Source organism: Ceratotherium simum, chromosome 29, assembly GCF_057802395.1.
Source record: "Ceratotherium simum simum isolate JZ-2026a chromosome 29, ASM5780239v1, whole genome shotgun sequence".
NCBI lineage: Eukaryota > Metazoa > Chordata > Mammalia > Perissodactyla > Rhinocerotidae > Ceratotherium > Ceratotherium simum.
Genome location: NC_141928.1, coordinates 7,852,800 through 7,877,213, shown reverse-complemented (window position 1 = coordinate 7,877,213; position 24,414 = coordinate 7,852,800). Strand labels below are relative to the sequence as shown.

Below are 24,414 nucleotides of genomic sequence, written 5' to 3'. Positions count from 1 at the left end.
GGCCTCTTGCTTGGGCATGCTTGGCAGGCACCCAGACCTTCTGCAGGAACGACCACCAAATTGAAAACCTGCTTAGCTGGAGCCTGGCCTGGAGGTTGCAAACTGGGCGCCACTGGCTGATTTCAGACCACAGATGTGTTTTGTCTGGGCCTCAACATTTTTATAAAAACTTTTTAAATTTGGGAGATGTCACATAACAATCCAGGTCTGTAAGCTTCCTTGACTGGGCAGGTCAACCACACTGGGCCTGTGGTCTAGCATGGTGACGACTGGCTGGAGGTGTCCCCTTAGTGGCACGCGTCCTCTCTGCTTCCCACTTCCCCTGTCCTCCTTTGTGGCATTACCTGCCTGGCCTCAGCAGCCATGTAAGTTTGTGACCTTGATTTCCAGCCCCCACCATCTACGTGGACAAACCAAGGCCCAGAGGACAGAGGCCTTTCCCAGGGCTGCCCAGGGAGTCAGTGAGGCAAAACTGTGCCCTCCTCCAGCGTTTTGCTGCCTCCTAGGCAAGCCATAGAAGGCAGCCTGAGAGAGGGAAGGGTTTCTTAAGTCCCCTCTGAGCCCCAAAGGAATGTCCTCTCCGGGAAAGGGCTTGGCAGTGATCCCCAGGCAGAAGCAAGAGCTCCCGAAAGCTCCGCTCCTGGCTTCTGGCCTTGGCGGGCCAAAGTTCTCACCTCTTCCTGCTATGCCCCTCCCTGCCACGCTGGGTAAGAAGGGGGCATAACTTCGTCCAGCCTCAGGAAACCTGCTCTGCTATTTTCCCACTGATGGGAAATGTTCATCCATTCGGGAAACGTCTACTGAGTTCCTGCTACATGCCAGGCTCTGCTGGCACCAGGGGATGCGGTGCGGAACCAGGCAGACCCAGACTCTGTCCTCACAGAGAGCAAGGCTAGAGCATGGGCCCCCAAGTAGAGCTATTCTGACCTCTCAGTAAACTCTGTCAGTTCCCTAAGCTCTAATTTCTTGAGAAGAGAAGAGACAAACACAGGTTTCGACAAGACTAGAGTGTGAGAGGGTCTCAGGAGGGACCCCTTGACAAGGATCCTGTGCTGTCCAGCCGGTCTTTCATCAGCACCACTCAGCCAGGCAGCAGAGACACTGAGGCAGAGGTGGGGTTGACTGAAACAGGAAGTCAGCCCAGAGACTGATCCTCTTCCTTCAGCCCTTCCACACATGCAACAAGCCGATCCCACCTCTCCCCTTCAGCTCTTCCTAGTCCAAATGGGAGAAACCACATGCACTTGGCTCTTTTCCTCTTGGGTTCTCCTCCAAGTGAAGCCAGGGGAGTAAGGTCCCTCTGTCTCCGAGGACACCCCAGAAACCCTCTAGCTTGCCTGGCTTTTTGCTGAGGACTGGCCTTGAGTAATCATGACACTTTCCCTTACTGATTGCTCACGATGTGCAATCACTGGGCTGGACATGTCATACACCTCACCTCACTGGATCCTCACAGCACCACGTGAGGTGGCGGCTCTTATTATTCTCATCTTGCAGACAGAACTAAGCCCCAGAGTGGTTAAGCAACTCACACAGTTGAAGAAGTGATGCAGCCAAGGATTCTGACCAGATTACCTTGACAGCAGAACCTGCAGTGTTAACCATTACGCTCTCCTGCCTCCAGTGTCCACTCCGGCCTCCTCTGAAGACTGCAAGGCAGGGGGCGGGGGGCTACAGCACACTCAAGTTCTTTGATTTGTTGCAATATTCTTTAAGCCTTTTTGCTTTTTATTTTTAATTTTTTTGTGAGGAAGATCAGCCCCGAGCTAACATTCATGCCAATCCTCCTCTTTTTGCTGAGGAAGACCGGCTCTGAGCTAACATCCATGCCAATCCTCCTCCTTTTCCCCTTTTTCTCCCCAAAGCCCCGGTAGATAGTTGTATATCATAGTCGCACATCTTTCTAGTTGCTGTATGTGGGATGCCGCCACAGCATGGCCGGACAAGCGGTGTGTCGGGGCGCGCCCAGGATCTGAACCCGGGCCGCCAGTAGCAGAGTGCGCGCACTTACCCGCTACGTCATGGGGCCGGCCCCATTGCTTTTTAAATATTAGCGAAACAAAAACCCGTTGATCTTGGATTTTTATTTTGAATCTGAATCAAGTGAAAAATCAAATCTGCTTCTCACTCCTTGGCTCTTCATGCCCAACTGGCTGGCTGCTGTGGGGACCATTCATCCTCCCCTTGGCCCTGTTTCCTCCATCACTGCTGCACAGCAGCTAGGCCATCAGCAATATCAGGAGGTAGAGAGGCAAAAGGAGATTGTCTATCTGTGTAGTGTATGCTTCGAGGAGGGACACGATGCTGATGGACCCCAAAATCCAAGCATAACTGTAGTTCAGGTCCACTCCACTGTCAAAGATTAAGATCAGAGCTACAGAAATGATCTGGGCAAATATAGACGTCACGGTCCCCTCAAAGGTCTTTTTGGTTCCAGGCCAGCGGATCTCCCCCATAGCACTGCCGAAGATGGAGGCCACCGTGTCACCCACACCCACGGCCAGGACGCCTGCATAGGGGACTAGGGCCCTTGCTCCCCCTAGACTACCCTTCTGTGTGCAGGGTCTGGGGACTAGCCAAACGGGAAGAGACATGCCAAGGAGCAGGTAGATGTGTGTCAGGATGAGCGGTCCACTGTCTCGTTCATCCAGGAAGAGGGACAGGAGGCTCCGTAGAGTGTGGCCCAGGGGCTTGATGCGGAAGTAGCGTACATACTCCAGGAAGATGAAGACTGCCAGACATACGGTGGCGGCCACGTAGAGCAGCGTCCGGTCAAAGATGATACCTGGGACGTAGGTGGCCACTACAATGAAGTGGAAATACTTTCGGGCAATGGTGGGGGCCTGGTGCTTTTTGGACTCAGAAGATGAGCGCTTGGCATTCTGGTACAGCACCACCAGGCAGGCCAAGGTGGCCAGCAGAGTCCAGTAGGCTAAGAGGTAGATGCGGGTGTTTGTCTGGAGGAGGAATTGAAGAAGCCAGAGCAAGGGGTTCCTGCGGATGAGCCGGTGCAGCCAGGGCAGGACCACACCCAGACCCAGCACACAGGTCATGAGGTGGAAAAATATGGAGGAGGCCCAGGTACCTGAGTCCATGAAGACAAAGAGGGTGCTGAAGAAGATGCCCATGAGCACCATTCCCACTACCACCACTAGCAGGAAAAAGTCCACTGGGTCCCCCTGGCTTTCCACCACAGTCAGGGAGCGCTTGATGAGCTGGTTGAGCATGAAGCTGATGCCACCCAGTACCAGCAGTGCCTCCCCAGGGGTGAAGCAGCGGGGCAACAGGTACAGCAGGATCATGTTGAGATAGACGAAGATCAGCAGAACCTCCAGGACCTCGATCACCTCGCCCACACTCAGTGAGTGCTTCATGATATATATGATGACACCTCCAGCCAAGCCCGAGATGACACAAGTGTTGGTGGGCACCGGGCGAGTGATGCCCAGCGCCAACACTGATGAGAAGAGGGCCACTGCCATGCCAGTGGCTGCCACCACAATTCCAAAGCGTTCGAAGTATGGGTTCCCCGCAGACTGGCAGCGCTCCTTCATGACCAGTCCGAGCAAAGGCATGACCACTGAGGTGGGCAGTAGGCCACTGTTTGCGGACGTTCGGAACTGGAAGACAGCGCTCCCCTGCTGTAGCAGCCGGTCCCACTTGTACTGGACGTAGAAGGCCTGCACTGCGAGGGCTACGGCGCACCACGAGTATCGGTCCCACACGGCCGCGTGGATGCTCAGCACCACTGTGAACACCACTGCCGCCTCTGCCAGCACCGACCCGCTCAGCGGAGCCCCGGTTCCCGGGGCCGGGGGAGCGCAATCTCGGGTCATGTCTCTAGACCTGGGACCCCGGGGAAACCAGGGTGATTAGGGACTCCGTGGACTCTGGGCCCCTCAAGCCCCGCCAGGCAGAAAGCGGCAGCTTCACCCAGCCAGCACCTTCTCTCTCCGTTCTCCAGCTGCGAGGAGGAAAGCTCCACTGTAGGCCACTCTCTGCGGCCCGGGTGCTGGCGCCCGGTCACCCCTCACCGCCTCTCATCTACGTCGCAGACGTCGCCATTTGGCCGCCTTCCTCACAGCCTCGGCCGCCCTCGCCGCAGCTTCCTCACCTCTCAGGGCAGCGCCATCTTGGCCCCGCCCCGCCATGCCATCACGTGACGTAAGGCCCCGCCCACGCGCCAGCCGGGGGGGGGTGGTGGGTGGGTAGGTCACGTGGGCGCGGCGTCTGGGGGCGGGGCTGGGGCGCGCGGGCGCGCGAAGATGGCGGCGGCCGCCGGCGGGCCGTGTGTGAGGTGCGGAGCGGGCCGAATTGGCGGGGGTGGGTGTGAGGCGCCGAGTCCTAGCCGAGCGGAAGCGGGGCGGGAGTTGGGGCGAGATGTGGTGGCGGCGGCGGGCGAAGCCCGGCTAGGCGGACGGGCGCCGAGACGGGAGGCGGTTACGTCCAAACTGTCCCGGCGCGCGGGGATCTGAGGCGACTTCTCCGAGAGGCGGGCCGGTGCCTCACCCCTTCGCTCGGCGCCGGCCTCCTGTCTCCTCGCTCGGGCCCTTTCTCTCCTCCCCTGTCCCCGCCGGCGCGTCCCTCGGCGCCCCCCCGCGCTTCCTCGTCCGGCGTGACGCTCCCTCGAGGCGCCCCGGGGCGCTTCGCGGTCGCGGGGAGCCCCCGCCCCGGCCCGCCGCCGCCTCCTGCGCTGCCCGGCGGCGCTCCCCGGGTCCCCATGTGCTCGTGCTCGGAGTCGCCGAGCCCCTCCGGGCAGTTCTGCTCTCCATCCTCGCGCGGCCTTCCATTCATCCGTCTGTTCCTCTCGTGCGTCGGTTCCGTCCGCCGACCTGCCCGCGTTCTCGGGGAGGCCCCGGCGCCGTCCTGGGCTTGGGGACAGGGGGTGAAGTAGAAGCAGAAAGAGACAGTTGTTACTTCCAGGGCGCTTCCGAGCGCCGGCCCCCGCGCATGTCCCTGGAACTCTCCCGACTCCGTGGGCACCTTGGGTTTCACCGATGGCTCGCGGGTCCGGCTCAGAACTGGCTGAGCGGTCAAGCGAGCGTCCAAGCCCGGGTCCGAGGCTTTAGCCCGATCCCCGCACCTCCGTCTTCCAAGTTACAGCGTGAAGCGTCGCCCTTCTCCCTGCCGCCCTCCCTCCTGAAATGAGCTAAACGTTCCTGTCGCTTAGTGCTCCCTGGGCCCGCGGTGTTGTCCCGCTTCGTCTCTTTCGCCGCTGTATCCGCAGCCCCCAGAAGAGCGCGTAATAGCCTGTCAGTAAATATTTGTTATGAATATTGCTCGTCTTATCTGATGGCACTTCCTTCACCTCTCAGCTCGAGGTTTTCTTCTCCGGAATTTCCATTGAACTGCTTCTGCACCTTGTGAGGACCAGTCTGCTTTTTCCTCCTCTGCTGTTTCATGTCAGCTCTCATGTTGGGCAGCATTGTGGTCACTGTGCCCTCCTTTTCTTAGGCTTAGTCGTTGGGGAGCTTGGGTCAAGTTTAGCTCTTGCAGGGTAAGGCGCGTTCTTTGATGAAAGAGAACAAGGGAAGGAAGGCATTGGTTTGCCTGAAAGATGCTTTGATCATCCCGGGGAACCTACCAAACTCATGCCTGACTGCTTTGCTCCTAGCCCCTGTTAGGAGAATGCACTTTCTTTTTGTGCTGGAAGGCTCGTTACAACGACTGGGATTATACTGAGCAGCAGCCTTCTGTTTGAAATGCTTGGAGGTCTGGACTAGGAGAAAACTGAAATTCTGTTCCTGCTGCCTGCTGATTTGCAGATGACCGCAGACAGGCCAGCTTACCGTTTAAGCCTGTTTCTCCAAGTATTTCAGAGTAACGGTGAGGTGGCTCTGAAGCATGTAGGGAAATCATTGTGAAAAATAGAGTAATATCCTTAAATCACTCAGGGTTTTGGGAAAGTCAGGGTTTTGCAGAAAGTCAGTTTGAATATTGACATTTTTGGATGTCTCTTAGTGTGTGTTCTTCAGTTAGTGTGTTTGTAGAAGTCTGAGTGGTGTACGTGTGTTAAAAAAACAACTGTGGTTTGAAAAGGTTACTGCTAAGCTTAAATCTCAATTCATGCAAGAGAGTCATACTTCATCCTTGGAGTCAGAGGATCCATGGGCAGTGGGCACTTTTATTTATTATCTCCATGGGGAATATCACCATGTTTCTCAGAAGAACTATCTCAGAGTAGGTTGGCTGTGTCTCAGCCTTCTTACCAAAACGACTCAGTTGTAGAAACTTATTCCTAACCTAGAAGCTTTCACCCAAAGGTTTCCAACCACATGGATCTCTCTAAGGAAGATAACTTCCAGTTTCTGTTAACTCCAGCTCTTTTAGGAATGGAGTTCCATGTTGTCTGCTAGAGCATTGGACTGGAAGTCAGTAATTTTTTGTGTGTGTGTGTGTGTGAGGAAGATTAGCCCTGAGCTAACATCCATGCCAATCCTCCTTTTTTTGCTGAGGAAGATTGGCCCTGGGCTAACATCCGTCTCCATCTTCCTCCACTTTATATGGGACGCCGCCACAGCATGGCTTGACAAGCGGTGCGTCAATGCACGCCTGGAATCCAAACCCGCGCACCCTGGGCCGCTGCAGCGCAGCGCGCACACCCAACTGCTGGGGCCACTGGGCCAGCCCCTCAATAAGTTTTTTAACTTTACTTTTGAGGCGAGTTATTTAGTTTCTGTGCCTTAGTTTCTCCCGGAAATACTTAGCTCAGATTTATTTATTGTGCAAATAAATGAGCGATACTGTAGCAGTTACTTTGTTTCTTGAAAATACGTGTAGAAGATGTTACCCTGAGGCTTTGGATTGGAAAGCACAGTTCCATCCATGTCTGTTGTATCTTGAGAATCACCTGCTCAAACCTTCAGGCCCCAATTTGAGGTGAAGTTTTCATTGATCCCTGGATCGGTTCCCAGTGAGCTCTCTCTTCTCTGACTCTTTTCTGCCCCATGTGGTTATATTCCTTTGTGGTGTCTAATTGTTAGGATCATGCCGTTTATTACTTTATACTTTTTTGCTGATTGTGTAATGTGTGTTTAACATCCTTTGTCATTTGCAACACTAAGCTTATGAGCATTGTGAAGGTCTTAGATTTGTTTGTATTCCTATTATTCCTAGACCATAAATGTGTAGGAATTGAGGAACAAGTAACACTCATTTCCACAAGGATTCCCTTCCTGATAAACTACAATATTCTCCTTTATTCTGCCTTCTCTTGAGACTTCTGCATATAATGATTTGTTTGTCATAATTTTTCTGTTCCAATTAGGTTACAGGTCTAAAAGGGACTCATATTATTCTCCTTTAATGTATTTGTTCATCAGCATGTATTTTTTGAGCCTCTCTTGCTTGCCAGCCACTGTGTGAAGGGTATGGTCTGCCACTGTAGAACCAAAAGCTTCACTTCAGTCTTTGCTTGCTTGCAGGATGAATTCTTGGGTGCAACTTGAGGCAGTGTCATGTCGTGATTAAACTCTGGAGTCGTGCAAACCTCAGTTCAAGCCCATTATATATTAGCTTTGTGATCTTAGGCAAGTTACTTAACCACTCTTTTTTTTTTTTTTTTTTTTGGTGAGGAAGATCAGCCCTGAGCTAACATCCATGCTAATCCTCCTCTTTTTTTTTGCTGAGGAAGACCGGCTCTGAGCTAACATCTATTGCCAGTCCTCCTCCTTTTTTCCCCCAAAGCCCCAGTAGATAGTTGTATGTCATAGTTGCACATCCTTCTAGTTGCTGTATGTGGTTCGGGATCTGAACCCGGGCCGCCAGTAGCGGAGTGCGCGCACTTAACCACTAGGCCACGGGGCCGGCCCTTAACCACTCTTTTTTTTGAGGAAGATTGACCCTGTGCTAACATCTGTTGCCAATCTTCCTCTTTTTTCTTTTTTCTCCCCAAAGCCAGAGTTGTGTATCATAGTTGTAGGCTTGTAGCTCTTCTATGTGGGACACCACCTCAGCATGGCCTGATGAGCGATGAGTAGGTCTGTGCCCAGGATCCGATCCAGTGAACCCTGGGCCACCGAACTGAAACATGTGAACTTAACTGCTACGCCACTGGGCTGGCCCCCTTAACCACTCTTAAACCTTAGTTTCCTGCTGAGATAATGGGGATAATAACAGTATCTGCCTCATAAAGTAAGTTGTCAATGTTCAGTAAGACAAAGTGTTAAATACTTACTTAGCACAGTGCCTGACAGGTAACTGCTCAATAAATGTTGGCTGTTCTTATTATCAAAAACTCATTTTCAGTAAACATTGTTTTTTTTTTGTTTTTGTGAGGAAGATTGGCCCTGAGCCAACATCTGCCAATCCTCCTCTTTTTGCTGAGGAAGACCAGCCCTGGGCTAACATCCATGCCAATCTTCCTCCACTTTATATGGGACGCTGCCACAGCATGGCCTGACAAACGGTGCGTCGGTACGCGCCCAGGATCTGAACTGGCAAACCCTGGGCTGCCGCAGCAGAGTGTGTGCATTTAACTGCTTGCGCCACCGGGCTGACCCCCTAAACATTGTTTTTGACACCTTATGACAAAAAGACCATAACATGACATAGTTTTGCCAATGAGAATTTTAGTTTCTAAAGGAATAGCTATATTTCTGAAGTATAAAAGTTACTGCTTGGGGCCGACCCCGTGGCATAGTGGTTAAGTTCAGCGCTCTCTGCTTCGGTGGCCCAGGTTTGCGGGTTTGGATCCCAGGTGTGGACCTTCACCACTTGTCAGCCAAGCTGTGGTGGAGACGCACATATAAAGTGGAGGAACATTGGCATAGATGTTAGCTCAGGGCTAGTCTTCCTCAGCAAAAAAAAAATTACTGCTTTACTCTAGGGCAGTGATCTCCAATCTTGTTTAGTAGAAGAATCTCCCCCCATTCCCTTCCCTCGCTGAAAGCTAATATATCAAACATAAAAAGCAGAGAGCCTCTATACTGACCAGGTCTTTAAACCTGCTCCTCTGAGGCAAATTGATGCCCTAGAGCAGTGGTAATTTAGGAATTCATCTGGGTACTCATTTTAAAGTGTAGATTTCCCATGCCCAACCCCTGAGAAAGAGTAGCTGCGGGTAGTGACCAGGATTCTGAAGTGTTGCTGTGTTGTTCATACAGGTGATTTTGCTGTATGTGGTCTGGGGACCAACTACATTTTGAGAAACACTCTTTTAGGACATTGTATTTTTTTTTCCTCCCCAAAGCCCCAGTGCATGGTTGTATATCTTAGTTGTAAATCCTTCTAGTTCTTCTGTGTGGGCCGCCACCGCAGCATGGCGACTGACAGATGAGTGGTGTGGTTCAGTGACCGGGAAAGGAACCTGGGCCTCGGAAGCGGTGAGAGCGCCAAACTTTAACCACTAGGCCATCAGGGCTGGCTTAGGACATTGTATTTTTTTTAAAAAAAAAACTGTACAGATTTCGGTGTAAGAAATACCCACAGCTTGAATTTGAGAAAACAAGGAATTCTGGATCTTGGCAGCTGGTCCTTGAGTATGAGTGTTGGTCTTCTCAGTCTCTTCTGGGAATCACTGCTGCCTCACTAGAGATCTAAGTTCTGAAAGCAAATGTGGATAAATTAAAGCTCACAGATGCCCAGGCTTTTTGAAATTGGAAGATGTGTGATCAAGAAAGAGTGATTTAGCTCAGGCATACAGAAGCCTTCAATTATAATCTTAAGTTTCTTTCCATTAATTTTGACGTGCCATTAGCCACGTTATTAGCTATGTGTTATATAATAGGTATCTAATCTGTTATGTGTAAACCAGAGGCTATCCTTGGTAAATTATATGCCATTTTAAATAAAGCCCTTCCTTTATATTTTGCTAATTCAGATTTATCAAACAAATAAGTTAGGTGATAATTATTCTCTTTACAAAAGGCATTCTTTTAAAATTTACTATCAATTTCTTTAATCGGTGAGCTTGCCCCTATTTTTAATTACTTAGGGCTCAGTTTACTATCTTTTAATATATGTTATCAATATAAAGGGGCATGTTTGTTTCATTAAATGGATCTAATCTAATTTTTGATTAGTGAATGCTATTTTGTTATCAGAAAAATGATTAGTGATTCCACACTAATTTTCTTATTTTTTTAAAAGCATTAACCCTTAGGAAAGAGATTTATAATTTTTAGACGTGTTTAAACTCTTTTGATGGGAAGATCCTGAAAGACAATTTTTATGTAGACAGAATTAGTACTTTGTGTTACAGTCGTAATGAAGACATTTTCGGTTTATCCTCATAGTTAACACAGCTTGCATTCTTTTTGTTAAATGTTTAGTATGTTTTATGAGGATCTTTTCATCTTCTCTCTGCAGATAAGCTTTCTAAGCAGTGTTAATTATTTCAGGTTACTATTCTAGGGCTGATTTAGGTCCTCACAAAATATAATTCCGATGCTTTTTTTTTTTCTGGTGAGGAAAATCGGCCCTGAGCAAACATCTGTTGCCAGTCCTCCTCTTTTTGCTGAGGAAGATTGGCCCTGGACTAACATCCGTGCCCATCTTCCTCCACTTTATATGTGGGACGCTGCTACATCGTGGCCCGATGAGTGGTGTGTGGGTCCGTGCCCGGGATCCAAACCTGCAAACCCTGGGCCACTGAAGTGGAGCGCACATGAACTTAACTGCTATGCCACCAGGCCTGCCCCCCTAATTCCTTGCTTTTTATAACTCTTTCTTGAGAGAATTTCTTAATTGTTACATTTTTAAATTTAATTCTAGACTTAAAAAAAAAAACCCAGCAGTATTGGCCCCGTGGTGTAGTTTTTAAGTCTGACACACTCTGCTTTGGTGGCCCAGGTTTGTGGGTTCGGATTCCAGGCTTGGACCTACACCACTCGTGAAACCATGCTGTGGCGGCAACCCACATACAAAATAGAGGAATATTGGCACAGATGTTAGCTCAGGGCCAATCTTCCTCACAAAAAAAACCCCCAAAATATGTTTCCAGAAATTCCAAATGCATGTATTTGGGATGAGGTAAAGAATTGGGGTAAGCACATTGTGGGGAGGATATTTGAAGGGCTCACTAGGGCCAGGGGCTATATCTGATGTGTGTTTTTTAATCCTATGTTTGTAGTGCTACATGTGATACCTAGTAGGAATTCATTAATAAATGAACGAACATAGTATCATTCATAATGACTGTTAGACTTGACTTGGTTGAGGAAATGAATTATATCATGCATTTGGAAAATTTTCTGGAGGTGATGGGAGTCTTGAAATATACATAGTCCTTTTCTAGATTCTTCTTCCTCGTTGGTCACTACATTTTAATAAGGAAGGAGATAGAAATACTAAATTGAAGCATTTTCTTTTTTTTTTCTGAGGAAGATTGTCCCTGAGCTAGCATCTGTTGCCAATCTTCCTCTTTTTGCCAGAGGAAGATTGTCACTGAGCTAACGTCTGTGCCAGTCTTCCTCTATTTTGTATATGGGACGCTGCCACAGCATGGCTTGATGAGCGGTGTGTAGGTATGTGCCCAGGATCTGAACCTGTGAACCCTGGGCCGCCAAAGTGGAGCGCACAAACTTAACTACTGTGCCACCAGGCTGGCCCCTGAAGCATTTTCTTAGCATAGAAGACATACCATAATTCATTAATTACTGTATTTCATTAATTCTAAAATATACATTTTTTTCACACTTTTAATACCTCTGAAATTGGAATATGTTTTGTTACTGATGACTTATAGAAAGTAAATAATCATGTGTCCTGCAATTAATGGCATCTTAAATGCATTGAAATAGGGTGGCCATCCTCGTTTTTTTAGTACAATACCTGCTTGGTTTAGGTTAAAATCTTATATTTTAGTTTCTTAATTTTTGTTTTGAACATCAGACTTCGAAGAACAATATAACAGGATTACTGTCCAAAATTTTAACAAATTGTTTTGTACCTTGAGTTTTTTGTTTTCAGAGAGTAGACAAAATAGATGTGAGACAGCTTAGTCAAGTTTGTATAATCTAAAAGAGCAGAATTACCTCTGCTTTCTGTAATTTTCAGGAGCAGTAGAGAACTGTGGACAATTCTGCTTGGAAGGTCAGCTCTGAGGGAACTGGTAAGTGGTGGTGTTCTTGAGTGGATTCTGTCATTCTTTGTATAGCTTATATTACAAAAAAACCCTGCCTTCTCTTTGAAGTAGGAACTAAACATTTTTTAATTCCTAAAACCTTATAAACATTATGCATTCCCTACTTCTCTACTGAAATGTGGTGTGTCTTGTAGCCTGTCTGCTGAAGATTTCTAAATCTCCACCTTTCTTCTTACCTTAGTGATTCCTTTTCTGAAAAGATCCCAGTGCTGCTTGATCCCAGTACTGAGGGTAGGGGTACAAATACCGCTCCACTACCTCAGGCTAAGAAAGATTCTCAGGCCTTTTCTCTGTCTCATACTTCACTTGCCTCTTCTTCCTTTTCCCTTTAGCTAGCTCCTTAAGTCACAGAGGCTATGGTTTCTAGGACATTTCCAAGTATATAATCAATAAACAACAGTTCATGTTGATCCTTGGGTGTTCTGACCCTGTGAGGGTGAAGTGTTAAGATAACATTAAGTTATTACTCTTGTTATTGTAATTAACGTAATGAATGTTACATCTTTTTTTAGAGCTTTAACATTTTTTGTTATGTCTTCATCTGCTATTTCCACCTATAGGAATTTATCTTAGAAGAAAGAAATCCTCCAAAAAATTTTCTGCACAGAGCTCTTTACCATAGCGTTATTTATATTAATAAAGAATTACAGTCAGCTTAAGTGTATCTAACATTGGAGGGATGGTAAATAAATTATGATCTAGCTATCCTAGAAACGATGTTTATCAAAGATTTTCATAATAAGGTTAAATCATTATGTTAAAATGTTAAGCAAAGAAAAGGAGGCTACAGAATTCTATATTCAAAATGATTTCAACTGTGGGGGAAAACACATATTAAACAGACTCAAAAGAATATGTAATCCTCAGTGTGATCCTGGAATCTGATTAAAATTGCATTTGTATAATATCCTTGTTCTTTTCCAGAATCATATTGAGGCAGAACTGAATAAACATTGGCAGCGGCTGTTAGAGGGGCTTTCTTACTATAAACCTCCCAGGTATGGCTATTCCGTGCGTCTGGTTAGAGTAATTCCCCTGAGGAAGCTGGCATAGATGAAACCATCCTCATGTATGATTTTATGATATTGCTGAGAGAATACAATTTGGTTATCAGTGGAAAAGAGTAGGGCACATTTTTCTGTCTGTTGAAAGAAACGGAAATTCCTTCTAGAAATACGGTATTGTTGAATCTAATTATATAACCCTCGTGTCTGGGCATGAGGATTTATTAAATATTCAGTTAGTATTCCTAATATTTATTTTGGTCCATCATGTTTGTGTGAGGCACTGTCAGCACCAAATTCTAGGAGATAGCAGTGAACGATGATAAAAGCAGCTAACATTTATATAGTGTTTACTGTATACCAAGTACTAGTCTAAGCATAGACTTATGTTATTTAGTCCTCACAATGGCCCTTTGAGATAGGTACTATTTTTATTCTTTGTTTAAATATATAGATTTTTTTACTGAGCAGTGGAACAATAATAAAATATAAAGTGGTTAAAAAAGAGAATACACCTTGTAGGACTAGACTCTTTTCTTAATTCCTAGTCCAGATCTCATTCTATTATGCATCATAGTTCCCAGGCCACCCTCATTTCCTTTCTACTTCTAAACATCTGTTGATTTTATTACATCTTCACCTTCCATCTTCATCCTTTTAGGTTAGTGAAGAACTTTCTTTTTTCATTCTATTAACCCTTCCCCCATAATTATTTTGAAGTAACTCCTAGACATCATGTTATTTTATCTGTAAATACTTTACTGTGTATCTACAATATATGGACTTTTAATAGTTTTATTTATTTATTTATTTTTTCCCCCAAAGCCCCAGTAGATAGCTGTATGTCATAGTTGCACACCCTTCTAGTTGCTGTATGTGGGACGCGGCCTCAGCATGGCCGGAGAAGCGGTGCGTTGGTGCGCGCCCAGGATCTGAACCCAGGCCGCCAGCAGCGGACTGTGCGCACTTAAACGCTAAGCCATGGCACCAGCCCAATATATGGACTTTTAAAAAAGATAATCACTATCTTATCACATTTAGGTATTTTTATTATTGTTGTTTCCATTTTACAGATGGGGATACTGAGGCACAGAGAGGTTAAGTAGCTTGCCCAAGGTCACACAGCTAGTAAGTGGTAGAACCAGGATTTGAACCTGGCAGTCTTACTCCAGTGTCCGTATTATTAATCATCATTCTGTGTTGCCTCTTTCAGAACTTATTGTTTAACCTTGTTGTGTTGTGGATTTTCTGTGAAATGTGAAAGTCTCTGTAAAAAAAAAAATCGAACAACAACATGCTTTAATTCACAAAATGGACATTTGTGGCATTAATTTCTTTTTTTCAAGACAAAAGTTCCCTTTGTAAAAGATAGTGTGGGATTTGAAGTCTGACGGACATTTTTTTTTTTGTTTTTTGTTTTTTTAACTGCAGACTTTATTTGAATTTAACCCTTTTTTTTTTTTTCTTTCTTTCTTTAATGTTCTCTTTCTGTTCCAGGCTCCTGTCCAGGGTACCACATTGAGTTTAGTTGTCATGTCTCCTTAGCTCTAACTGTGACAGTATCTCAGTCCTTCCTTGATTTTCATGACCTTGAACAGTTTTGAGGAGGACTGGTCAACTGTTTTGTAGAATACCCTCAATTTGGATTTGTCTGATGTTTTTCTTGTTATTAGATTGGAGTTGTGGGTTTTTGGGAAGAATACACAGAAGTAAAGTACCATTCTTATCACATCATAACAGAGGGTACATTTTATCCATGAAATCAGTGGTGATGTTAACCTTGCTCACTTGGGTAGGGTAGCATTGCTAAGCTTATTCTCTGTAAAGTCACTTTTTTCCCTTTCCCTACTTTATTTTTTGGAAGTGAGTCACTAAGTGTAGCCCACTCTCAGTGTGAAGGTGTAGCGGAACTAAACTTCACATCCTGAAAGGGGTAGCATCTATGTATATTATTTGGATTTCTTTAACGATTTTTCCCTTCTCCCCCATTCATTCATTCATTATGTCATTATGGACTCATTTATGTTTATACTTTGTTCCAGCTTTGGCCATTGGGAGTTCTTTTAGGTCAGCTTTTGTGTCCTTTTGTCATGTCCCCCTCCTTTTGTTTTCTGAGTTTTTCCTTACTTTCTGACATTACAAGATGCTCCAGGCTCATCTAGTATTTTCCCCACCCCAGCTCTAGAATCAGCCATTTCTCCAAGGAATCCTGGTACCTTTTCTTAGAGAATGGTATTAGAAACCAAGATCTGGGTGCTGGGTGTGCTTGCTGCTACTGGGGTGTCACAGCTTCTAGCCTTTCTCAGTGGACAGAGCTAGATAATATATGCATGTATACTAACAGACCTGGTTTTAAATTTCACCTCAACTTTTTATTAGCTGTGGGATTTTTGGTAAGTTATTTATCTTTCTAAATGTTGGTAATTCCATTTGTAAAATGAGGATAGTAATATTTATCTTTCAGGATAGTTGTAAGGATCAAAAATAATTACTGTAGGGCCGGCCCCGTGGCTTAGCGGTTAAGTGCGCGCACTCTGCTGCTGGCGGCCCGGCTTCGGATCCCGGGCGCACACCAACACACCGCTTCTCCGGCCATGCTGAGGCCGCGTCCCACATACAGCAACTAGAAGGATGTGCAGCTATGACATACAACTATCTACTGGGGCTTTGGTGGGGAAAAAAAAAATAATAATAATAATAATTACTGTAACTTAATATATCTACAAATAATATTATTATAACTATAGTTTGTAATAGACATATGCTATGTTTATTACTTGGGCATAAATAGTTCTGTGTTATAAAGTCTGTAAAGATGAACTTGTGTGTGTGCGTATTTTATAGGCATCTAAAGGGCAGAAAAAGGTCTGTAGTAAAAATATCTTTAAGTGTTTTTATTTTAAACCCCTAGAGGGTCATTGAGAATGAGGAAATGATTCATTGTTTTTTTCATAGTCCAAATTCAGCTGAAAAAGTGAAAGCTAATAAAGATGTAGCTTCACCTCTGAAGGAACTGGGTTTAAGAATCAGCAAGTTTTTGGTGAGTAAAAATTAGCACTGGCTCAGTTTATTACCTGCAGTGTGGATGTACATGGGTTTATTGTTAGTGATTGTTAGTGAAAATTCAGTTTATTTCAGTTTTGGAGATTAAATTAAGTATATTGTGTTTCAAAAATATATTCCAAGTTGCAACTCTTCTTGCTAAAAGCCACAAATTAAGTTGCCTGACCTGTTTACTACATTTCGTAGAGTTTTCTTCAGCATATATGTGGTGGTCTTTAAATTGACTAGATTGTTTTTAAATATGTAGCCATTTAATTTTGGAAACCCAGATCACGCCTGCTGCTACATGCCTGCTGCTACATTAATGTGCTTGGTGAATAAGCACAGTTGTTTCTGACATGTAAATTACATGTCAGTGGCTGCCTCCTTTTTTCTCCTATTTGGGTTAAAATTGTTATATTGTATGAAATCTTTTGAAAGGATTTTTGCTTATTCAAGTTCTGTGTCCATTCCAGAGGATACCTCTTGAGAATGCTTTGCATGCTATGTGTGATTTCTGAGCTGAGATGGCTGTTCCTCACTCACAATCTCTGTATTTCAGGGTCTTGATGAAGAACAGAGTGTGCAGTTACTCCAGTGTTACCTTCAAGAGGATTATAGAGGTACTCGGGGCTCACTAAAGGTTTGTAGTTGTGTCCATCTCCCTTCTTCTGCTTTTTTCCTTTTCTTGTTGGTTTTAGATAATTTAGGGTTTTGGTACCAGTTCTTTGCAGCAGAGGTCTGTGATCAGATATAGCCATTCTCAGGAAAGACTTTCTAAAGGCTTAAAAAACATACTTAAACTGAGGTCTGTCCTCAGACTGGGAGGGATGGAGAGGTCAAAGATTGGTGTGTAAATTATAGAATCTCAGGATGTCAGAGCTGGAAAGGACCTGGGACAACATCTGGCCTGTTCAGGCCCTCATTTTACATATGAGGAAATTGAGACCAGAGGAGGGAGGCAGAGGTTTGAGCACAGACTTGGATACACTTAGGTAAAAAATGTTTCCAGAAACGAATGGGCAATTATAATCTTGAAGGGTGAGGTGAGGATGTTTACCTTTTTCTTTGTTAATTGAGTTTTGCTTATAAGATGGCTTCTTGACTGTTCTTTTGCCTTCAGACGGTACTGCAAGATGAGAGGCAGAGCCAGGCCTTAATCCTGAAGGTCAGTAGTAGTCACCATTTCCATTCTTTGGTGTAAAATTGGGTAGTGGCTTCTTGACCTTGTTCTCCCAAGTATTAACTGGCTTTTAACTCTTGTTGTGTTAGCATTGAGGCCTTAATGAAGAAGCTTATTAACTCATTTGTGAAATGAGGCTTTTATCTACTGGAGCCAGCTGAGGCCTTTTTCCAAAGGAGGTTCTTCAGCCACTAGGGGTCTGAACTGGTTGATGGATATTTTACCTCTAGGTCTAAATGCAGCAGGATTAATTTGTATTTCTTTATTCCTTTATATACTCCCCTGCCAGCCTCCCAAAGCAACTTTTTCACTTAGAATCTCATTTTAAAATGGTATTTGACTGTGACTTCTGAAGTAGTTTCCTATTTGGTATTTAGTGAGAACTAAGTACATTAGTTATAAACAATTACGTATACCAGTGGTATTTCTATATTTTCTTTCGTGTATGTGGCCTGTCAGTTTATAGCATTGTGTGTTACTTAAATGCTCTGAGAAATCATGCTAGAAAACTTGTTTATGTTATTAAATAATTCCTTTTATGTTGTATGACTTTACTTGTATCCTAGTTCATGAGGTCTTTTGCTTGCTTTTGGCCTAACGCTGTGCTTCCATTTCAGTGATTGCTTATATAAATCAAACTTTTCAATTCATATCTTTGAGTGATCTCTTTATGAGTAAATTTAAAATTGAATATCTTGTTTGCAAAGATGAGTAACTCATTTTGAAGCTTTGGGTTCTTCCCAGATTGCAGATTATTACTATGAAGAAAGAACCTGTATTCTTCGTTGTGTCTTACACCTTCTCACTTATTTCCAAGATGAAAGACACCCGTATAGGGTAAGCCCATTTAGTCCTCTTGGTTCTCTTCACCCTGTAAAATTCAACCCTTTTTAATAATTTTATATTATTCATATTCATGTTCATTTGAATATTTACCTTTTACTCTAGGCATAAGTTGCTGTGTTTTGGATTTTTTTTTTCAGGTTGAATATGCAGACTGTGTTGATAAATTGGAGAAGGAGCTAGTTACAAAATACAGGCAGCAGTTTGAAGAGCTTTATAAAACTGAAGCACCAACATGGGAGACACATGGAAACCTCATGGTATATGCTTAGTGGGCCTTCCTATAACTCTTAGGAGAATTGTATACTCTTGCTCATAGAACTCCAAGTAAATTATTTATACATTTAGTAACTTAAGACATTTATAGATTATCATTCTTCAGAAAAGTTTAAACATGTTATATGGATCAAAACATTGATGACTTCAACTAATGGTACTTAATTTTGTACCTTTTCCCTTGTCTTTGTCTATCTAGTTAATTTACTTTCTATTCTTACCTAAAATATGCTCTTAGTGGTTAATGATTAACTCTAAACCCAAAATTTCATCGTCTTTATTATCATTATCTGTTAAGTGTGTGACACTGGTCTGATTATTTTATCCTAAATCTTAAACCAATCTGCATTTATAGATTAGAACATAACCTTTTTAGTTTTGAAAATAATACGTGTTTATTAAAACAACTCAACCAAAACACAGGCAGTAGCTATTTAAAATATTTAATAGAAGGGCCCATTTACAGTATCAACAAAAGCATAAATTCTCAGGAATTTGACTGTTGACTTACAACAGTCAAAATCTAAATGAAGGGAACTTTAAAATACTATGGGGCCAGCCCTGTGGCTTAGAGGTTAAGTGCGTGCACTCCGCTGCTGGCGGCCCGGGTTCGGATCCCGGGCACGCACCGACGCACCGCTTCTCCGGCCATGCTGAGGCCGCGTCCCACGTAGGGCAACTAGAAGGATGTGAAACTATGATGTACAACTATCTACTGGCGCTTTGGGGGGAAAAAAAATTATAAAATACTATGAAGGGTATATAAAAGAAGTCATAACTAAACAGAAAGACATGCTACATTCTTGAATATAAAGACTCAGCACTGTAAAAGTGTCAGTACTTATATTAACCTATAAGTTTAGTGCAGTCCCAGAAAAAATACTAACAAATGTTTGTTTTGCCTTTTATTTTGGAACTGAACAAGCTGATTCTAAAATTCATATGAAAAATAACTAAGAATAGCCAGGAAATTTTTGAAAAAGGAAAAAGCCTTATTAGATAATAAGACTACAATAATTTAAAGTGTGGTATTGGCACATGAATAAATAGATTGAGAAAGACAGCATAATAGAAAGTCTTAGCTATGGACCAAAATACTGATAGAGAATTAGTATGTGATAAAGGTGGCATTTCAGATCAGTGGGGAAATATTGGATTATTCAATAAATTATGTTGGAACTATTGGGTAGCCGTCTGGAGAAAAATTGAACTGTATCTGTTTCGTACCTTCTACCGAAAGAAAATCAGATTGATGATTTAAATTAAAAAAAAAATTCAACTATAAAAGTACTAGAAGAAAACATGACAGGTGGTTTTGTTTTTATTTTTTGGAGTGTAGAAGACTCTTTTTTTTTTTTTGAGGAAGATCAGCCCTGAGCTAACATCCATGCTGTCACTGAGAAAGACAGGCCCTGAGCTAACATCTACTGCCAATCCTTCTCCTTTTTTATCCCCAAAGCCCCAGTAGATAGCTGCATGTCATAGCTGCACATCCTTCTAGTTGCCGTTTGTGGTACGCGACGTCAGCATGGCCGGAGAAGCGGTGCCTCGGTGTGCGCCCAGGATCCGAACCCCGGCTGCCAGTAGCGAAGCGTGTGCACTTAACCCCTAAGCCACGGGTCCGGCCCAGAAGACTTTTTAAAAGTAAAAGTCAGAAGCCATAAAAGAAAGAAAATGATCAACTCAGTAAGATCAAATCAAAAACTTTTGCAAGGCAAAAAAAAAGCACCATAAACAAAGTCAAAAGACTAACATCACAAAGGATTTTTAAAGTAGAAAGAATTCCTATAAATCGATAAGTAAAACCCAGTAGAAAAATAGGCAAAAGCAGTGAACATATTCACATGACAACACTCTTCTCCAAGGGATGGGATAATGGGTACTCATATTTTGCTGTATAAATTGGTATGTTTTTAATGGAAAACATTATGACAGGAGCTAAAAATTGAAAAGCACATATTTCTTGACCTAGCAGTTCCACTTTGAGAGTTTATGCTGTGAATACATTCACACTTATGTGAAATGACTTGTGTAAATGACAACTCTGTAGCACTTCCTCCTGCCAGCTTTATTCAGGTATAATTTCCATTCAATAAAATTTACTTATTTTAAGTGTACAGTTTGAGTTTGGGCAATTGTGTATAATTACATGCAGTAACCACTTGCATGATCAATATATAGAACATTTCTGTCTCCCCAGAAAGTTTGCAATCCATCTGTGACCTCCGGCCCCAAGTAACCACTAATCTGCTTTCTGTCACTATAGTTTTTTTTATAATTTTATTTATTTATTTTTCCCCCAAAGCCCCACTAGATAGTTGTGTGTCATAGCTGCACATCCTTCTAGTTGCTGTATGTGGGACGCAGCCTCAGCATGGCCGGAGAAGCAGTGCGTTGGTGCACGCCCAGGATCCAAACCCGGGGCGCCAGCAGCGGAGCGCGCGCACTTAACCACTAAGCCACAGGGCCGGCCCTATAGTTTTTTTTATTTATTTATTTTTATTTTTTTTTTTTTTTAAAGATTTTATTTATTCAGTTTTTTCCCCCCAAAGCCCCAGTAGATAGTTGTATGTCATAGGTTCACATCCTTCTAGTTGCTGTACGTGGGACTCGGCCTCACGTTGGACGGAGAAGTGGTGCCTCGGGGCGCTCCCGGGATCCGAACCCGGGCCTCCAGCATCAGAGCGCGCACACTTAACCGCTAAGCCACGGAGCCGGCCCTTAAGCTTATTTTTTTTATTTTTTTTTTTTTGTGAGGAGATCAGCCCTGTGCTAACATCCGCCAATCCTCCTCTTTTTTTGCCGAGGAAGACGGCTCTGGGCTAACGTCCGTGCCCATCCTCCTCCGCTTTATATGGGACGCCGCCACAGCATGGCTTGCCAAAGCAGTGCATCGGTGCGCGCCCGGGATCTGAACCATCGAACCCCGGGCCGCCGCAGCGGAGCGCGCGCACCCAACCGCTTGCGCCACCGGGCCGGCAGTTTTTTTTAATTATGATTTTTTTATTATGGTAAAATATACATAACTTGAAATTTTTCATTTTAACCATTTATAAATGTAACTGTCACTATAATTTTGCCTTTTCTAGAAATTCATATAAATAGAACCATACAATAGGTAGTCTTTTCTGTTTGGCTTCTCTCACTTAGCTTTATGTTTTTGAGATTCAGCCACGTCGTATTATGTAACAGTACTTCATTCCTATTTATGGTTGAATAATAGTCCATTGTATGGATCTACACATTTTGTTTATCCATTCATTTGTTGGTGGACATTTGGGTGGTTTCTGTTTTTTGGCTGTTTTGAGTAATGTGCTAGGTCTTTGTCTGGACGTAGGTTTTCATTTCTCTTGGATAAATAAATACCTGGGAGTTGGATTATTAGGTCATATTATAAGTGTATATTTTTATCTTTATAAGGCACTGACAAAACTGTTTTCTATAGTGGCTGTGCCATTTTCCATTCCTACCAGCATGCATGAGAATTCTTTTTGCTCCCTATCCTCACCAATATTTAGTATGGTCACTGTTTTTAGAAATTCTAATATGTGTGTAGTATATCTCATTGTGGTTTTAATTTGTGTCTCCCTGATGACTAGTGATGTTGAGCATCTTTTCACATGCTTATTTGCTTATATCTTCATTGGTGAAGTGTTTATTCAAATTTTGGTCCATTGTTTTTATTGGGATGTTTGTCTTATTATTTGATTTTTAAGAATTCTCTATGTATTTTAGAGACAGGCCATTTGACAGTGTTTTACAATTATTTTCTCCCACTTTATGGCTTGTTTTTTCTCACCTTAACTGTGTCTAAGAGCAAAATTTTAAATTTTGATAAAATCTGTTTTATCAGTTTTTTCTATTATGATTCTTGCCTTTTGGCTCTTGTTTAAGAAATCTTTGCTGGGGCCGGCCTGGTGGCGTAGTGGTTAAGTTCGCGCACTCTGGTTCCGTGGCCTGGGGTTCACAGGTTGAGATTCTGGGTGTGGACCTGTGCACTGCTTATCATGCCATGCTGTGGTGGTGTCTCATATAAAGTAGAGGGAGATGGGCACGGATGTTAGCCCAGGGCCAGTCTTCCTCAGCAAAAAAAAGAGGAGGATTCGCAACAGATGTTAGCTAATCTTCCTCAAAAAAAAAAAAAAGAAATCTTTGCCTAACCTAATGTCACAAAGATTTAGTTTTCTTCTTTATAGTTTTAGCTCTTATATTTAAGTCAGTTATTATTTTTTATTTAATTTTTGTGCATGGTGTAAGGTAAGGGACAAGATTCATTTTTTTCCCATATAGATATCTTCTTCCTGTACCATTTGTTGAAAAGACTATCTTTTCCCATTGACTTATCTTGGCATCTTTGTAAAAAATCAATTGATCATGTAAGTGTGGGTCCATCTGTGGTCTGTTGAACTCTGTCTTTATGCCAATATCATACTGTCTTGAGTACTGTAGCTTTATAGTTTGAAATCAGGTAGTGTAAGTCTTTCAACCTTGTTTTCTTTTTCAAAATGTTTTGACTCTTCTAGGTTTTTTGCTTTTCCATATCAACTTCAGAATAAGCTTGTCTCTTTCTTCCAAAACAAAACCAGCTTGCTAGGATTTTGCTTAGAATTTTATTGAATCCATAGATCAATTTGGAGAGAATTGCCATCTTAATAATGTTAATGAGTCTTCCAGTCCATAAACCTAGTATCCCCCGTCATTTATTTACTACTTCTTTAATTTCCCTAAATGGAGTTTTTGTGTTGTCAGCATTCAAGTATTACATTTGTTAAATTATTCTGAAATATCTATTTTCCTTTTTTTTGCTGAGGGATATTCACCCCCAGCTAACATCCATTGCCAATCTTCCTCTCTCTTTTTTGGCTTGAGGAAGATTAGCCCTGAGCTAACTTCTGTGCCAGTCTTCCTCTATTTTGTATGTGGGTCACCGCCACAGCGTGGCTGACAAGTGGTGTAGGTCCAGGCGGGATCTGAACCCGTGAACCTGGGCCGCCAAAGCAGAGCGCGCTGAACTTAACCACTGTGCTATGGGGCCTGCTGCTTATTTTACTTTTTTTGATGCTATTGTAAATGTTTGTTTAAAAAATTCATTTCCAGTTGTGCATTGTTAGTATTTAGAAATACAGTTGAGGGGCCAGCCCTGTGGCATAGTGGTTAAGTGCTCGTGCTCTGCTGCTGGCGGCCTGGGTTCGGATCTTGGGCACGCATCAATGCACCGCTTGTCAGGCCATGCTGTGGCGGCGTCCCATATAAAGTGGAGGAAGATGGGCACAGATGTTAGCCCAGGGCCAGTCTTCTTCAGCAAAAAAGAGGAGGATTGGCATGGATGTTAGCTCAGGGCTGATCTTCCTCACACACACAAAAAAGGAAAGAAATACAGTTGATTTTTGTACATCACTCTTCTATGTTGTGACTTTGCTAAATTCACCTATTCTAGTCGTTTTTTTCCTAATAGGATTTGCTAATATACATGATCATGTCATCTGTAAATAAGGACGATTTGACTTCTTTTCAAATCTGTGTGTTTTTTATTTTGTTTTCTTGCCTTATTATCTGATTAGGACCTCCAGTACAATGTTGAATAGAAGTGGTAAGAGAACCAACATTTTTACCTACCTTGTTTCTGATCTTAGGTAGAAAGCATTTAGTCTTTTACCATTGAGTATGTTGTTAGCTGTAAATTATTTTTGTAGCTGTCCTTTATCATAGGAAATTCCCTTCTATTCTTAGTTTGCTGAGAGTTCTTCGTTTTTGTTAGAAAGCGTGTTAAATTCTGTTCATTTTCTTTTGCATCTGTGAAATCATCTGATGGTTTTTCTCTTTTACTTTATATAGTGAATTACAGTCAGTTTTTAGATGTCAAACTAATCCGGAATTCCTGGCATAAACTCCACTTAGTCATGATGTATTTTGCTTTTTATATATTGTTGGATTTGACTTGATAAAATTTTGTTAAGGAATTTTGTGGCTGTGTTCATGAG

General features: G+C 43.3%; 2 protein-coding genes across 4 annotated transcripts in view; one reads left to right on the top strand and one right to left on the bottom strand.

Moving 5' to 3' along the window:
- Positions 1-2,065: 2,065 nt before the first annotated feature.
- Positions 2,066-4,143, bottom strand: DOLK (dolichol kinase). The gene has a single exon (XM_004423551.3). The coding sequence runs from the start codon at positions 3,834-3,836 to the stop codon at positions 2,220-2,222; it is 1,617 nt and encodes a 538-aa protein (XP_004423608.2). The 5' UTR covers positions 3,837-4,143; the 3' UTR covers positions 2,066-2,219.
- Positions 4,144-4,246: 103 nt separating this feature from the next.
- Positions 4,247-24,414, top strand: part of NUP188 (nucleoporin 188) — a 51,726-nt gene continuing 31,558 nt past the window's right edge. For all 3 annotated transcript variants that reach the window (XM_087418948.1, XM_087418949.1, XM_004423550.3), the window contains exons 1-8: positions 4,247-4,297; positions 11,998-12,052; positions 13,010-13,083; positions 16,045-16,129; positions 16,694-16,774; positions 17,255-17,299; positions 18,059-18,151; positions 18,298-18,417. In XM_087418948.1, coding sequence (XP_087275074.1) covers positions 4,266-4,297; positions 11,998-12,052; positions 13,010-13,083; positions 16,045-16,129; positions 16,694-16,774; positions 17,255-17,299; positions 18,059-18,151; positions 18,298-18,417 — 585 coding nt within the window. In that variant the 5' untranslated portion in view covers positions 4,247-4,265. The remainder of the gene's footprint in view (positions 4,298-11,997; positions 12,053-13,009; positions 13,084-16,044; positions 16,130-16,693; positions 16,775-17,254; positions 17,300-18,058; positions 18,152-18,297; positions 18,418-24,414) is intronic.